Genomic DNA, 15,705 nt, shown 5'->3' with positions numbered 1-15,705 from the left:
GTGTCAATACCCTTCAGCATTAAAATCAAATCTAGCTAGCTAACGTTAGCTCGTGGTGCACAACAGGATTTTTGGAGTCAACTCCGACACGGAGAAATGAATGAGCACACACACATTACCTAATTATTGCGGAGTCCTACTAGGAAGACTACATTTGCATTCTAGAGGACTGACATGAGCATAATGCTGTTCATTTGCTCATCAATTTAGCATATAAAAGGCCTATTTTATTTGAATATAGCTGATCTGTAGGAACTAGAATATTTTGGTGATATTTCTGCTCTGCGCAGCCTTGACGAATCCCATGGGATGATGTGGCGCACTCTACTCTAAGTCTATTCTTTGCCACTTTATAGCCCTATTCGGACCGGTATTACTAGAGACATTGGTTATGTAATTATTATCCAAGCATGCACATTATTTAAGAGGACAATACACACTTCATTTTTTTCAAACTGCCCCCCCCTGTAATTCTTAATTCTTTCAAATTGAATTGATGGAATCATGGAGGTTTTTCTTCTAGACGGGAAAATATTTCAGTCATTCTAGAAGTTAATAGGCTACACTAACTCATGCTTGGCTGCCAAATGTGTAGGTGTCCCCATCCATAATATTTCAATTGAAGTGTGATCATAATCATTATTTTCCATGGTAGACATCCTTCCATATAACCCCCCCCCCCCCCCCCCCATCTTGCTGATTTGAGCTTCTGAACTGTATTTTCACTTGAGATGCGTTTATGGATGAGAAAGTGAATTTTCCATTTCCAAAAAGTTATGCGCTGATGTCCAGCTTTGCAATCTATTGCATAGGACGGTGCTCACCAACCCTGTTCGTGGAGAGCTACCATCCTGTAGGTTTTCACTCCAACCCTAATCTAGCTCATCTAATTCAATAATTAGTCGGTAGGTGATCTTAATCCTATGATCATGAGCTGAGTGTCAGTTGTCATTGGTTTCTTGCTAACATCAGTATAATAAAAGGATGGTGTTAGATTATAAAGTCAGGGCGCTCTCTCACTCCAGTGTCCTCAGTATAATGACAGTGAGGTCAGTTATTCAACGTGTTACTCAACCAGCTGTAGACAGTTCAACTCAATAGTTTTTTTTGAACTGTCTGACGGTCTACCATAACCATGCTAATTACCCCAGTCTATTTATGTAGCCAGTAAATCATGCTTTGAAGTGTGTGTGTGTCCGGCCTATGGGTTGTTTGTAGTGTAAGTCCGTGTGTCTGGGTGGAGTTGAAACAGGCATGGCTGGACCCTTGAGACACTGTACTACAGCAATGTTTTTTTGGCAAGGCCAACACCTCAAGTCATAAATAGCCTATTTTAATCAACCTCAGAGGAGAGAATTAACTTTTCATACCATCCTTTAAAAAAGTAAAGGCTGCAAAGGATATGGTCTTTCTGTACCACGTTACTCCATTTATGTCATTGCAGAAGCAGTGCAGTCTCTGCTTTTATATGAAATGTTAGTTTCCCTTACTCTTGAAGAACATGAGTGGAAAATGGAATTGATACCAAACTTTTCTCTCTCAACGAAAAAGCGAGAGAAAGAATGAGGAACATGGTAGACCCAACTTGAGTCATCAGCATTTCCTGCGTCCCAAATGGCACCCTATTCCCTACGTAGTGCACTACGGGCCCTGGTCAATATATAGAACATGAGGTGCCGTTGGGATTGCCTTCCTAACGCTAGGCTATATTTTTTATCAACAACTAGTGCAACTTGCCACTCTGCCTGTGTCATATGATCGGTAGTGTTCATGTGACACATTAACCAGCTACTACTGCTTTCCCCACGATTGGAAATAAACTTTGTAGTCATCAAGTTATTCCCCCGGTGCTGACACCACCTCTAGCTCACATGTCAGTGGATCAGGCCTATAGGTTGACCAAAGTTGTTTTATTTGCGCATGCACATTCTCTGTTTTACCAGATGGCTTTAGGCTGATGTCAATCGCCACTATTGATTGTGCAAAACATAAAATGTAGGCAATGTTTTAATTCGCGATTTCAATTCATTTAGATCCACCCTTGTCAATGAGTGAAAAATGTCTTATGAAGTAGCCTAGTATCAAGCAGTTGGGCAACTCAACTTCATCACTATTCAGTTCCCTACCTTCTCGTTTCTATTTAGGGTATTCGTGAGATGAATTTGGTGCTTCACTGAATTGTATTTCTGATTTGATAGAAGGATCAAGGCTACATCGAAGCTGTGTTGCGGAGAGGGGTTATCCTACACCAGGAATGGGCAACTGGTGGCCCTCAGATCAATTCAAAATGTGTTTGTGCATCAGCCCCTCATGAGTTCAGATTTTGTGGCACCCACCCCCATCAGTTGCCCATCCCTGGCCTACACCCTCTAGCCCTTTTTGCCTCCCATTCTTTTGAGTACCCCTGAATAAGCTTGAGGAAAGATCCAATTTCCCCTCAAGTCTTGTTTCTTTTTGCTTTCTCTTTCATATTAAACTCCTTTCTCTTCCATCTCCCCCCACCTCTCAGCCTCTGTCTCTCACTCTTTTTTTTTGGTATTACTGAAATGAATAAGTAATGATGGAAACAGTGTGTATGGCAAGCAGGTGCTCCCCTGCCCTCCCTCCCTCCACCCCCTTTGTTTTGATAAGCAGATTAGCCAATACACCTGATGCTGCTGCCATCTGGCCTCAGTACTGTTAGTTAGGCTTGGGCGGTATACGGTAGGGATGTGACAAATTGACAATTTTGCTTTTTAAATCGGGTTTCCATTCAAACAAAACAAATCATACAATTGCACGTCAATTCACAATGTACACTGAACCAAAATATAAATGCAACATGTAAAGTGTTGTTGGTCCCATGTTTCATGAGATGAAATTAAAGAACCCAGAATTTCCATTTACACATAAAGCTTATTTCTCTAAAATGTTGTGCACATGTTTGTTTACATCCCTGTTAGTGAGCATTTCTCATTTGCCAAGATAACCATCCACCTGACAGGTGTGGCATATCAATAAGCTGATTTAACAGCATGATCATTACACAGGTGCACCTTGTGCTGGGTACAATAAAAGGCCACTCTAAAATATGCAGTTTTGTCACAACACAATGCCACAGATGTCTCAAGGTTTGAGGGAGCACACAATTGGCATGCTGAATGCAGGAATGTCCACCAGAGATGTTGCCAGATAATTTAATGTTAATTTCTCTACCATAAGCCGCCTCAAACGTCACCAAAAACTACCACCATGAATGGGCATAACATGAGCACAACTGATTCCATTCTGCCATCTATGCGTCCCACAGTAATGGAGTGAGCGTGGAAGGGGCCACCCACAAGCAGGTGGTGGATCTGATCCGGGCCGGAGAGAGGGAGCTGGTGCTGTCCGTGCTGTCTGTGCCTCTCCAGGAGGCAGACTGCCTGGAGGCTGGGGATGAGAGCGCGGCCCAGCTCAGCTACGACTACAGCGACAAGCAGGCCGTACCCATCTCCATCCCCACCTTCAAGCACGTGGAGCAGCACGCCGAGAGGTTTGTGGTGAGTAAAAAATTGATTACAGTGAGGTTTCTGGATGGCCTTGTTTAATTCAGATGTGGGCTTTAAGAAAAGTTTAGTCAGTGTCTTTTCCTGTGCAGATTTCGGCCAAGCCAAAATGTGTAGGCCACTGTCAGTTAACACATGTACAATGCAACCTATATGTATCCCTTCCCAGTTAAAGAATGTGTACGTGCAGGGCTCTAAATTAAATACATTAATTGGTGGCACTGCTGCTCCTAACTTAAAAATGTAGGAGCACAGTATAATATATAGGAGTACCAGAAAATATGCTTCTGCCTACTTCTGAAACACATGTTGTGCCCTACAAAGAAATATATAACCCTATAAATACATGTTTTGTTTTAAAATGTTAATACAAATACCTAATCATTGAAATAAGTCATTTGTGGAATATTAGGTTTCAACATTATGTAAAAGCAATATTTTCACACTGCGATGCATTACATAAATTGTACACTTGCTTTTTTCACAAACCTTTTTCTCATGGTATGTTCATAATGAAACTGTAAACACATTGGCTAGTTAACACACTAGACAACCAATTTGTAAGTCGCTCTGGATAAGAGCGTCTGCTAAATGACTTAAATGTAAATGTAAATGAAAACTTGAGTTGCGTGGTGATTTGCTAAATGAAGGACTTCAAGAGCAACTTGAGCCGACACTCACGCTACTGAAAACAGGTGCGTCTTTCTCAATGTTCACTATTTACTCACGTTTTAAGAGGATGTTATTCCCTTAATACTGGGAGTTGAAACATACAGTTCACAGCATTACAAAGCTAAAATGGGGAACTATAAAATCTGTGTTTCGGAGAACGCGGTATAATCACAGACTCCAGACATTAAAACTGAATGTATTGAATTTAGTATGGAGTCAACTAAAATGTATTGAACCAAGTTAATGTTAAGACATGAATAAAATCCATCAGTGAATTGTATTTTTGTGAAAATTTCTGAAACTGCAGAGGCATGCCCCTGTTTGTGTATGCAGGGCGTGTAGATCTACACTTTGTGTAGCAGTTAGCGATTATGCTAATGATAACCTTCTGGTAGAGATCAAACCTTATTTGTCACATGCGCCGAATACAAGTGTAGACCTTACCGTGAAATGCTTGCTTACCCTTAACCAACAGCTCAGTTCAAGAAGATTTAATAAAATATTTACCAAATGGACTACAGTAAAAACTAATAATAAAAAGTAACACAATAAGAATAACAATAACGAGGCTATATACAGGGGGTACCGGTACTGAGTCAGTGTGCGAGGGTACAGGTTAGTTGAGGTAATTTGTACATGTAGGTAGGGGTGAAGTGACTGCATAGATAATAAACAGCAAGTAGCAGCAGTGTACAAAAGGGAGAGGGGGGGTCAATGTAACTATTTGGCGATTTTATTAATTGTTCAGCAGTCTTATGGCTTGGGAGTAGAAGCTGTTGAGGAGCCTTTTGGTCCTAGACTTGGCGCTCCGGTACTGCTTGCCGTGCGGTAGCAGAGAAAACAGTCTATAATGGCTGGAGTCTCTGGCAATTTTATGGGCTTTCCTCTGATACCGGCTATTTTATATAGGTCCTGGATGGCAGGAAGCTTGGCCCCAGTGATGTACGGGGCCGTATGCACTTCCCTCTGTAGCGCCTTACGGTCAGATGCTGAGCAGTTGCTATACCAGGCGGTGATGCAACCAGTCAGGATGCTCTCGATGGTGCAGCTGTAGAACCTTTTGAGGATCTGCGGTTTTGTCATGCCCTCTTCACGACTGTCTTGGTATGTTTGGACCATGATAGTTCGTTGGTGATGTGGACACCAAGGAACTTGAAACTCGACCCGCTCCACTACAGCCCCGTCGATGTTAATGGGGGCCTGTTCGGCCTGCCTTTTCCTGTAGTCCACAGTCGGCTCCTTTGTCTTGCTCACATTGAGGGAGAGGTTGTTATCCTGGCACCACACTGCCAGTTCTCTGACCTACTCCTATAGGCCGTCTCATCATTGTCGGTGATCAAGCCTACCACCGTTGTGTCGTCAGCCACCTTAATGATGGTGTTGGAGTCGTGTTTCGCCACGCAGTTGTGGGTGAACAGGGAGTACAGGAGGGGACTAAGTACACACCCCTGAGTGGCCCCAGTGTTATGGATCAGCTTGACAGACGTGTTATTTTCTACTCTTACCACCTGGAGGCGGCCTGTCAGGAAGTCCAGGATCCAGTTGCAGAGGGAGGTGTTTAGCCCCAGAGTCCTTAGCTTAGTGATGAGCTTCGTGGGCACTATGGTGTTGAACGCTGAACTGTAGTCAATGAACATCATTCTCACATAGGTGTTCCTTTTGTCCAGGTGGGAAGGGCAGTGCTGAGTGCAATGGAGATTGCATCATCTGTGGATCTGTTGGGACGGTATGCGAATTGGACTGGGTCTAGGGAGTCTGGGAGGATGCTGTTGATGTGAGCTATGACCAGCCTTTCAAAGCACTCCATGGCTACTGACGTGAGTGCCACGGGAAGGTAATCATTTAGGCAGGTTACCTTCGCTTCCTTGGGCACAGGGACTATGGTGATCTGCTTGAAACATGTAGGTATTACAGACTCGGTCAGGGAGAGGTTGAAAATGTCAGTGAAGACATGACAGTTGGTCCGTGCATGCTTTAATTACACGTCCTGGTAATCCGTCTGGCCCAGCAGCTTTGTTAATGTTGACCTGTTTAAAGGTTTTGTTCACATCGGCTACCGAGAGCGTTATCACAGTGCTCCAGAACATCTGGTGCTCACGTGCATGCTTCAGTGTTGCTTGCCTCGATGCGAGCATAAAAGGCATTTAGCTCATCTGGTAGGCTCGCGTCACTGGGAAGCTCGTGTCTGGGTTTCCCTTTGTAGTCCGTAATAATTTTCAAGCCCTACCACATCGGACGATTCAATCTTAATTCAGTATTGACGCTTTGCTTGTTTGGTGGTTTGTCTGAGGGCATAGCGGGATTTCTTATAAGCGTCCGGATTAGTCTCCCACTCCTTGAAAGGGGCAGCTCTAGCCTTTAGTTCGATGCGGATGTTGCCTGTAATCCGTGGCTTCTGGTTGGGATATGTATGTACGGTCACTGTGGAGACGACGTCATCGTTGCACTTATTGATGAAGCCGATGACTGAGGTGTTGTACTCCTCAATGCCATTGGATGAATCCCGGGACATATTCCAGTCTGTGCTAGCAAAACAGTCCCGCGTCATCAGACCACTTCCGTATTGAGCGAGTCACTGGTACTTCCTGCTTTAGTTTTTGCTTGTAGCTGCCCGCATGCTTCTGCCCTGCCCACGTCTGAGTGAAGGAAGATGGGCGAACAGGCCATGGCTTGGGTGGCTGGGGTCCATGATTTATCTTTTTGGCCTACCTTCGACATCTGGTGTTGTAGGTGTCCTGATGGGCAGGACAGTGATGCAGCCTGAGGTTGAAGAGGTGCTGACGTGCTTTCTTCACCACGGTGTCCGTGTGGTTTGACCATTTCAGCTTCTCGGAGATGTGCACGCCAAGGAACTTGACGTTTTGGACCGCCTCCACGCCGGCCCGTTGATGAGGATGGGGGCGTGCCCAGCCTGGTTCCTCCTGAAGTCCACAAACGGCTCCTTTGTTTTGTTGAGGGAGAGGTTGTTTACCTGCCACCGCCGTCAGTGCGTACCTCCTCCCTATAGGCCGTCTCATCGTTGTTTGTAATCAGGTCTACTACTTTCGCGTCGTCAGATGAACTTGATGATAGCGTTGGAACTGTAAGGCCACGCAGTTGTGGCTGTACAGGAGGGGACTGAGGACGCACCCTTGTGGGACCCCGTGTTGAGAATCAGTGTGGAGGAGGTAATGTTGCCTACCTTCACCACCAGGGGGGCGGCCCGTTGAAGGCCGAGCTGTAGTTGATGAATAGCATCCTCACATATTCATTATTTCTGTCCAGGTGGGTGAGGGCAGTGCAATTGTGATTGCGTCGTCAAGCAAACTGGCTAACATTAGCTAGCTTGCTAGCTACTTCCAGACACAAATGAGAGAACACCTCACTCTGACCATTTTACTCGCCCTAACAGAGCTGGTTAGGCTGTTTTCATGTTATCCAGAGTGTTGGTGACTGCAACTGTGCTGCTGGAAACAATTTCATTACACCATTTTCAAGGGTGTTGAGCGTTTATAAATTCAGCAGTTATTCTCCGCTCAGGTACACTCAGACGAGAGTGCTCTGAAATCGGAGTAGATAGCCAGAGCAAATTTAAGAAAGCACCCAAATGACCATTGAGAACGCGCGACTATACAGCTAAGCTAAGAATGACGGGAATAATCAAGTCAATAAACGTTGGGCAGTTAGATAGCATATAGTTAATATACTGGCAAGTTCAATGTATTAGTAGGCAACTAACGTTAGGTAGCTAGCTTACAAACCGGTACATACTGCTGTAATGATATGCTATGTGGTTTGTAAGGATAGCGTAGCTAACAAATTGTCAGCCAACATAACGTGTAAGGTAACTTATTTGAAAAGTAATTACTTTATTACATTGCTCAACATTTTCTTAACATTGTCATAATTAGTTAAAGCATTGCATTTGTATCCGCTCTCGTGGGATTTTATTAAAATCTGAAAACGATGTGAAGCCACGCCCACTTTTTGAAGAATTGCATTGTTGGCCCTAAAAGCATGGAAATAATGATTGTATACTTCGTATTTTGACGAATGTAGTATGACATCAGGGAACTTTTGGCATACTAACTATATCCATACTGTGACAAATAAGCATAATATATACTCAATTTACGACACAAATAGTGTGATTCGTGCGGTTAGTATGAGTATTCGAACACAGCTCATGTCGCACGGCAAAAAATGTAGGAGTGTATGTAACCAAAATGGTCGCACTTAAGAGTCCTGTGTACATGTCCAATCTTTTACAAGTGAATACGGTGCATCATTTCCCCAGTGCTCTGTCATATGATGCCTTCCAGCTCACCTCGGTCTGTCCCCTACAGGTGTACAACGTGTACATGTCGGGCAGGCAGCTGTGCGCCAAGCGTTACCGAGAGTTTGCTATCCTGAACCAGAACCTGAAGAGGGAGTTTGCCAGCTACACCTTCCCCAAGATCCCCGGGAAGTGGCCCTTCTCCCTGTCTGAGCAGCAGCTGGACGCACGCCGCAGGGGCCTGGAGGAGTATCTGGAGAGAGGTGAGGTGTTCGAGGAGCAAAGGTAGTGAAGGAGGTATTGTAGAGAATTGAGGAGAGGTAAATAAGGAAAATACTCAAGGTTCAGGATGGCAACTTAATTCCATTCAATAATGTCGTAACGCTGACATGCGGATAGTGCCTATAGATCCAGCACCACAGGCATCATATTACGCAGACGTATATTTCACATATATACTGAGTATACCAAACATTAAGAACACCTTCCTAATATTGACTTGCACCCCCCCAATTTTGCCCTCAGAACAGAAGGCCAGCATCCCGGAGTCTCCTCTTCACTGTTGACGTTGAGACTGGTGTTTTGCGGGTACTATTTATTACAGCTGCCAGTTGAGGACTTGTGAGGCGTCTGTTTCTCAATCTAGACACTCTAATGTACTTGTCCTCTTGCTCAGTTGTGCATCGGGGCCTCCCACACCTCTTTCTATTCTGATTAGAGCCAGTTTGCACTGTTCTGTGAAGGGAGTAGTAGTACACAGCGTTGTACGAGATCTTCAGTTTCTTGGCAATTTCTTGCATGGAATAGCCTTAATTTCTCAGAACTAGAATAGACTGACGAGTTTCAGAAGAAAGTTCTTTGTTTCTGGCCATTTTGAGCCTGTAATTAAACTCACAAATGCTGATGCCCCAGGTACTCAACAAGTCTAAAGAAGGCCAGTTTTATTGCTTCTTTAATCAGTACAACAGTTTTCAGCTGTGCTAACATAATTGCAAAAGGGTTTTCTAATAATCAATTAGCCTTTTAAAATTATAAACTTGGATTAGCTAACACAACGTGCCATTGGAACACAGGAGCTGATTGTTGCTGATAATGGGCCTCTGTACGGCTATGTAGATATTCCATTAAACATCAGCCGTTTCCAGCTACAATAGTCATTTATAACGTTAACAATGTCTACACTGTATTTCTGATTAATTTGATATTTTAATGGACAGAAAATTTGCTTTTCTTTCAAAAACAAGGACATTTCTAAGTGACCCCAAACTTTTGAACAGTGGTGTACATGTAGAAAAGGGTAAAGTGACAATGCATGAATAATAAACAGAGTAGCAGCAGCATGACAATCTGTGGTGGGGACAATGCAAGTAGTCCGGGTAGCAATTTGATTAACTTTTCAAGAGTTATTGCTTGGGGGTAGAAGCTGTTAAGAAGCCTTTTTGACCTATACTTGGTGCTCCGGTACCGCTTGCCGTGCGGTAGCAGAGAGGAACGTCTATGAATAGGGTGGCTGGAGTCCTTGGCAATTTTTTGGGCCTTCCTCTGACATTGCCTGGCATAGAGGTCCTGGGTGGCAGGAAGCTTGGCCCCAGTGATATACTGGGCCGTACACACTACCCTCTGTAGTGCCTTGCGGTCGGAGGCCGTGCAGTTGCCGTACCAGGCGGTGATGCAACCAGTCAGGATGCTCTCGATGGTGAAGTTGTAGAACCTTTTGAGGATCTGAGGACCCATGCCAAATCTTTTCAGTCTCCTGAGGGGGAATATGTGTTGTCGTGGCCTCTTCATGACTGTCTTGGTGTGTTTGGATCATGATAGTTTGTTGGCTATGTGGACACCAAGGAACTTGACGTTCTCAACCTGCTCCACTACAGCCCTGTCAATGAGAATGGGGGCGTGCTCGGTCCTTCTTTTTCTGTAGTCCACAATCATCTCCTTTGTCTTGATCACGTTCAGGGAGAGGTTGTTATCCTGGCACCACACTGTCTCTGACCTCCCTATAGACTGTCTCATCGTCAGTGATCAGGCCTACCACTGTTGTGTCATCGGCAAACTTAATGATGGTGTTGGAGTCGTGCTTGGCCGTGCAGTCATGGGTGAACAGGGAGTACAGGAGGGGACTGAGCACGCACCCTGAGGGGCCCCTGGGTTGAGGACCAGCGTGGCAGATGTTGTTACCTACCCTTACCACCTGGGGGTGGCCCGTCAGGAAGTCCAGGATCCAGTTGCAGAGGGAGGTGTTTAGTCTCAGGGTCATTAGCTTAGTGATGAGCTTTGAGGGCACTATGGTGTTGAACGCTGAGCTGTAGTCAATGAATAGCATTCTCACGTAAGTGTTCCTTTTGTCCAGGTGGGAATGGGCAGTGTGGAGTGCAGTAGAGATTGCATCATCTGTGGGTCTGTTGGGGCGGTATGCAAATTGGAATGGGTCTAGGGTTTCTGGGATAATGGTGTTGATGTGAGCCTTGACCAGCCTTTCAAAGCACTTCATGGCTACAGACGTGAGTGCTACGGGTCAGCAGTCATATAGTCAGGTTACCTTGGTGTTCTTGGACACAGGGAATATGGTGGTCTGCTTGAAACATGTTGGTATTACGGACTCGGTCAGGGGCAGGGACAGGTTGACAATGTCAGTCAAGACACTCTGAGAGCGTGTACTCCGAGCACACGTCCTGGTAATCCGTCTGGCCCTGCGGCCTTGTGAATGTTGACCTGTTTAAAGGTCTTACTCACATCGGCTACGGAGAGCGTGATCACACAGTCGTCCAGAACAGCTGATGTTCTCATGCATGCATCAGTGTTGCTTTCCTCGAAGTGAGCATAGAAGTTATTTAGCTCGTCTGGGAGGCTCATGTCACTGGGCAGCTCGCGGCTGTGCTTCCCTTTGTAGTCCATAATAGTTTGCAAGCCCTGTCACATCCGACGAGCTTCGTAGCTGGTGTAGTACAATTCAATCTTAGTTCTGTTACTGTCGCTTTGCCTGTTTGATGGTTTGCCGGAGGGCATAGTGGGATTTCTTATAAGCTTCCGGGTTAGAGTCCCGCTCCTTGAAAGCGGCAGCTCTACCCTTTAGCTTAGTGTGGATGTTGCCTGTAATCATGGCTTTTGGTTGGGGTATGTACGTATGGTCTCTGTGGGGACGATGTCATCGATGCATTTATTGATGAAACCAGTGACTGATGTGGTGTACTCCTCAATGCCATCGGAAGAATCCCGGAACATATTCCAGTCTGTGCTAGCAAAACAGTCCTGTAGCTTAGCATCTGCGTCCTCTGACCACCTCCTTATTGAGCGATTCACTGGTACTTCCTGCTTTAGTTTTTGCTTGTAAGCAGGAATCAGGAGAATAGATTTATGGTCAGAAACCAGTGTGCCTGGCACCTACTACCAGAGACAATTACATTTACACTTTGAATGGTACACATACACAATCCCTGTCTCAAGGCTTATTAATCCTTCTTTAACCTGTATCCTCCCCTTCATCTGCACTGATTTGAAATGGATTTAACAAGTGACATCAATAAGGGATCATAGCTTTCACCTGGTCAGTCTTTGTCATGGAAAGAGCAGGTGTTCTTAATGTTTTGTATATCCGGTGGCTATTATTATTATTGTCTATTTAATGATGTGTTATTACACCCCTTCCATCTGTCAGTGCTGGAGATGAGAAGTCAGTTGAGGAGAGATTAGAAAACATTTAGCACATGTTTTATTTTTATTATATATATTATATATATATATATTTGTTATATATATATATTTTTTTTTTTTGGTGAGTTCAAGTAGGGATACCTAGTCTGTTGTACGACTGAAAGCATTCAACAGAAATGTGTCTTCTGAATCAGAGAGGTGCGGGGGGGCTGCCATAATCGACATCCATGTCTTCGGCGCCCGGGAAACAGTAGGTTAACTGCCTTGCTCAGGGGCAGAACGACAGATTTTTACCTCGTCAGCTCGGGGATTCGATCCAGCAATCTTTCGGTTACTGGCCCAACGCTCTAACCACTAGGCTACCTGCCGAGTGTTTCGAGAAGTGAGAAACCAAGTATGCTGTAATGCAGTGTGTTGAACTTCGACATAGCTCTCTATCTCCTGCTGACGTATCGCTAATCATTGCAATACTTGTTGAATGCCCTTGAATGTGTATGTACGTGGACAGTTGAAGTCGGGAGTTTACACACTTAGGTTGGAATCATTAACTTGTTCTTCAACCACTCCACAAATTTTTTGATAACTAACTATAGTTTTGGCAAGTCGGTTAGGACATCTACTAAGTCATTTTTCCAACAGTTGTTTACAGACAGATTATTTAACTTATAATTCACTGTATCACAATTCCAGTGGGTCAGAAGTTTACATACACTAAGTTGACTGTGCCTTTAAACAGCTTGGAAAATTCCAGAAAATTATGTCATGGCTTTAGAAGCTTCTGATAGGCTAATTTACATCATTTGAGTCAATTGGAGGTGTACCTGTGGATGTATTTCAAGGCCTACCTTCAAACTCAGTGCCTCTTTGCTTGGCATCATGGGAAAATCAAAAGAAATCAGCCAAGACCTCAGAAGAAAAATTGTAGACTTCCACAAGTCTGGTTCATCCTTGGGAGCAATTTCCAAACGTTCATCTGTACAAACAATAGTACACAAGTATAAACACCATGGGACCACGCAGCCGTCATACCGCTCAGGAAGGAGACGCATTCTGTCTCCTAGAGATGAACGTACTTTGGTGCGAAAAGTGCGAATCAATCCCAGAACAACAGCAAAGGATCTTGTCAAGATGCTGGAGGAAACAGGTACAAAAGTATGTATATCCACAGTAAAACGAGTCCTATATCGACATAACCTGAAAGGCTGCATGAAGAAGCCACTGCTCCAAAACCGCCATAAAAAAGCCAGACTACGGTTTGCAACTGCACATGGGGACAAAGATCCCCCTACAGAAAATTTGTGGGCAGAACTGAACCAGCTCGGTCAGGAGGAATGGGCCAAAATTCACCCAATTTATTGTGGGAAGGCTACCCAAAATGTTTGACTCAAGTTAAACAATTTAAAGGCAATGCTACAAAATACTAATTGAGTGTATGTAAACTTCTGACCCACTGGGAATATGATGAAAGAAATAAAAGCTGAAATAATTAATTCTCTCTACTATTATTCTGACATTTCATTTCTTAAAATACAGTGGTGATCCTAACTGACCTAAGACAGGGTATTTTTACTTGGATTAAATGTCAGGAATTGTGAAAAACTGAGTTTAAATGTATTTGGCTAAGGTGTATGTAAACTTCCGACTTCAACTGTATGAATGTGTATGTGTATGTTCAAAGTGTGCATGTGAGTGCAATATGTTAAGATGACCTTTTGCTCTCTTCTCCTTCTGCAGTTTGTTCTGTGCGGGTGATTGGGGAGAGTGACATCATGCAGGAATTCCTGTCTGAATCAGATGAGGTATGTTTGTGCAGGCAGTTTCCATAGCTGTGTGTGACACACACACTGATGCTCACCCTTCCTTTCTCTGTTTGTCAGAATGACAATGGTGTGTCAGACGTGGAGCTGCGGATATCCCTGCCAGACAAGACAACCATCTCGGTCAGGGTGCGCAAGAACAGCACGACTGACCAAGTCTACCAGGTATAGAGCAGTGCTGTGTTCCTCACTTCTAGTCCTAGAGGCAGGGCTCTAAAGTGTGACAGCACAAAGCACGAATAAGGCAGAGAGGGAGAGGATTTGGCAGCCCCAGATGGCTATGGTGTGTGCATTTTCCACCTCTCAAAACATGGTGCTAATAAAGTTAACAAAGCCCTTGCTAGTTTAGCTAGCTAGCTAGCTAGCTACAGTGCCTTCAGAAAGTGTTCAAACCCCTTGACTTATTTTGACACATTTTGTTACAGCTTGAATTCAAAATTGATTAAATAGATTTCTCACCCATCTACACACAATACCCCTTAATGACAAGGTGAAAACATTCGATTTTTGGGGGCAAATGAAATACAGCAATATCTCATTTACATAATTCACACCCGTGTCAATACTTTGTAGATGCATCGTTGGTAGCGATTCCAGCTTTGAGTCGTCTTGGGTTTGTCTATCAGCTTTGTACAGATTTTCTCGAGCTCTGTTACGTTAGATGGGGAGCAGCGGTGAACAGCAGTCTTCCACAGATTTTCAATGGGATTCAAGTCTGGAGTGCACTCTGAAGCAGGTTCTCATCAAGGATTTCCCAGTATTTGGCTCCATTCGTCGTTCCTCTATCTTTACCAGTCTTCAAGTCCCTGCTGCTGAATAGCATTCCCATAGCATGATGCTGCCACCACCATTCCTCACAGTAGGGATGGTGTTAGACAGGTGATGAGCTGTGCCTGGTTTTCTCCAGACATAGCGCTTTGCATTCAGGCCGAAGAGTTACGTTTTTCTCATCAGACCACATAATCTTTTGCCTTATGTTCTGAGGTTTTCACGTCACTTTTTGCAAACTACAGGCGTGCTGTTATTAGCCTTTTTCTCAGGATGGCTTCTGTCTGGCCACTCCCATAAAGCCCAGATTGGTGAAGTGGTGTAGGTACTGTTGTCCTTCTGTCAGGTTCTCCCATCTCAGCCAATGAACTCTGTAGTTCTGTCAGTGGTCATTGGGTTCTTGGTCACCTCCCTGACCAAGGTCCTTCTTGCCTGGTTGCTCAGTTTGGTCGGACTGGCAGTCTGGGTAGTTCCATATTTTTTTCAATTTCCAAATGATGGAGACCACTGTGCTTCTGGAAACTTTCAAGACTTTTTAGAAATAGTTTTATACAGTTCTTTGGACTTCATGGTCTAGATTCTGCTCTGACATACACTGTCAACTGTGGGACCTTATATAGACAGGTGTTTCTTTCTAAATCATGTCTAAACAATTGAATTGGCCACAGGTGGACTCCAATCAAGTTGTAGTGACACGTCAAGTATGATCAAATGAAATTGGATGCACCTGAGCAATATGTGTCAAAACAAAGAGGTGTGATATTTATATCAATTTAGATTTCTTTCTGAAAATGATTCATACATTTCAAAACGTTTCACTTTGTCATTATGGGGTCTTTTGTGTAGATGGGTGAGGGGGAAAAACATCTATTTAATCCAATTGAATTCAGGCTAACAATGTGGAATAAGTTGAGGGGTATGAATACTTTCGGAAGGCACTGTAGATGCAATGATGACGATTACAGAAACTGCAATGCTGGTAAACATGTTATACGCCATTCTCTTGATTGATGGG

At 44.1% G+C, this 15,705-nt stretch overlaps 1 protein-coding gene across 2 annotated transcripts in view; it reads left to right on the top strand.

Annotated features, from left to right (window-relative positions):
* LOC139554769 (sorting nexin-27-like) overlaps positions 1-15,705 on the top strand; it is a 36,706-nt gene that overhangs the window by 4,868 nt on the left and 16,133 nt on the right. For both annotated transcript variants that reach the window (XM_071367895.1, XM_071367896.1), the window contains exons 2-5: positions 3,290-3,521; positions 8,525-8,717; positions 13,840-13,904; positions 13,983-14,087. In XM_071367895.1, the coding sequence (XP_071223996.1) occupies positions 3,290-3,521; positions 8,525-8,717; positions 13,840-13,904; positions 13,983-14,087 (595 nt within the window). The remainder of the gene's footprint in view (positions 1-3,289; positions 3,522-8,524; positions 8,718-13,839; positions 13,905-13,982; positions 14,088-15,705) is intronic.

The sequence above is a fragment of the Salvelinus alpinus genome, chromosome 26 (genome assembly GCF_045679555.1).
Source record: "Salvelinus alpinus chromosome 26, SLU_Salpinus.1, whole genome shotgun sequence".
In the NCBI taxonomy this organism is placed as follows: domain Eukaryota; kingdom Metazoa; phylum Chordata; class Actinopteri; order Salmoniformes; family Salmonidae; genus Salvelinus; species Salvelinus alpinus.
Note: the sequence above shows the minus strand (reverse complement) of the source record. Positions and strands in the feature narration are given on the sequence as shown.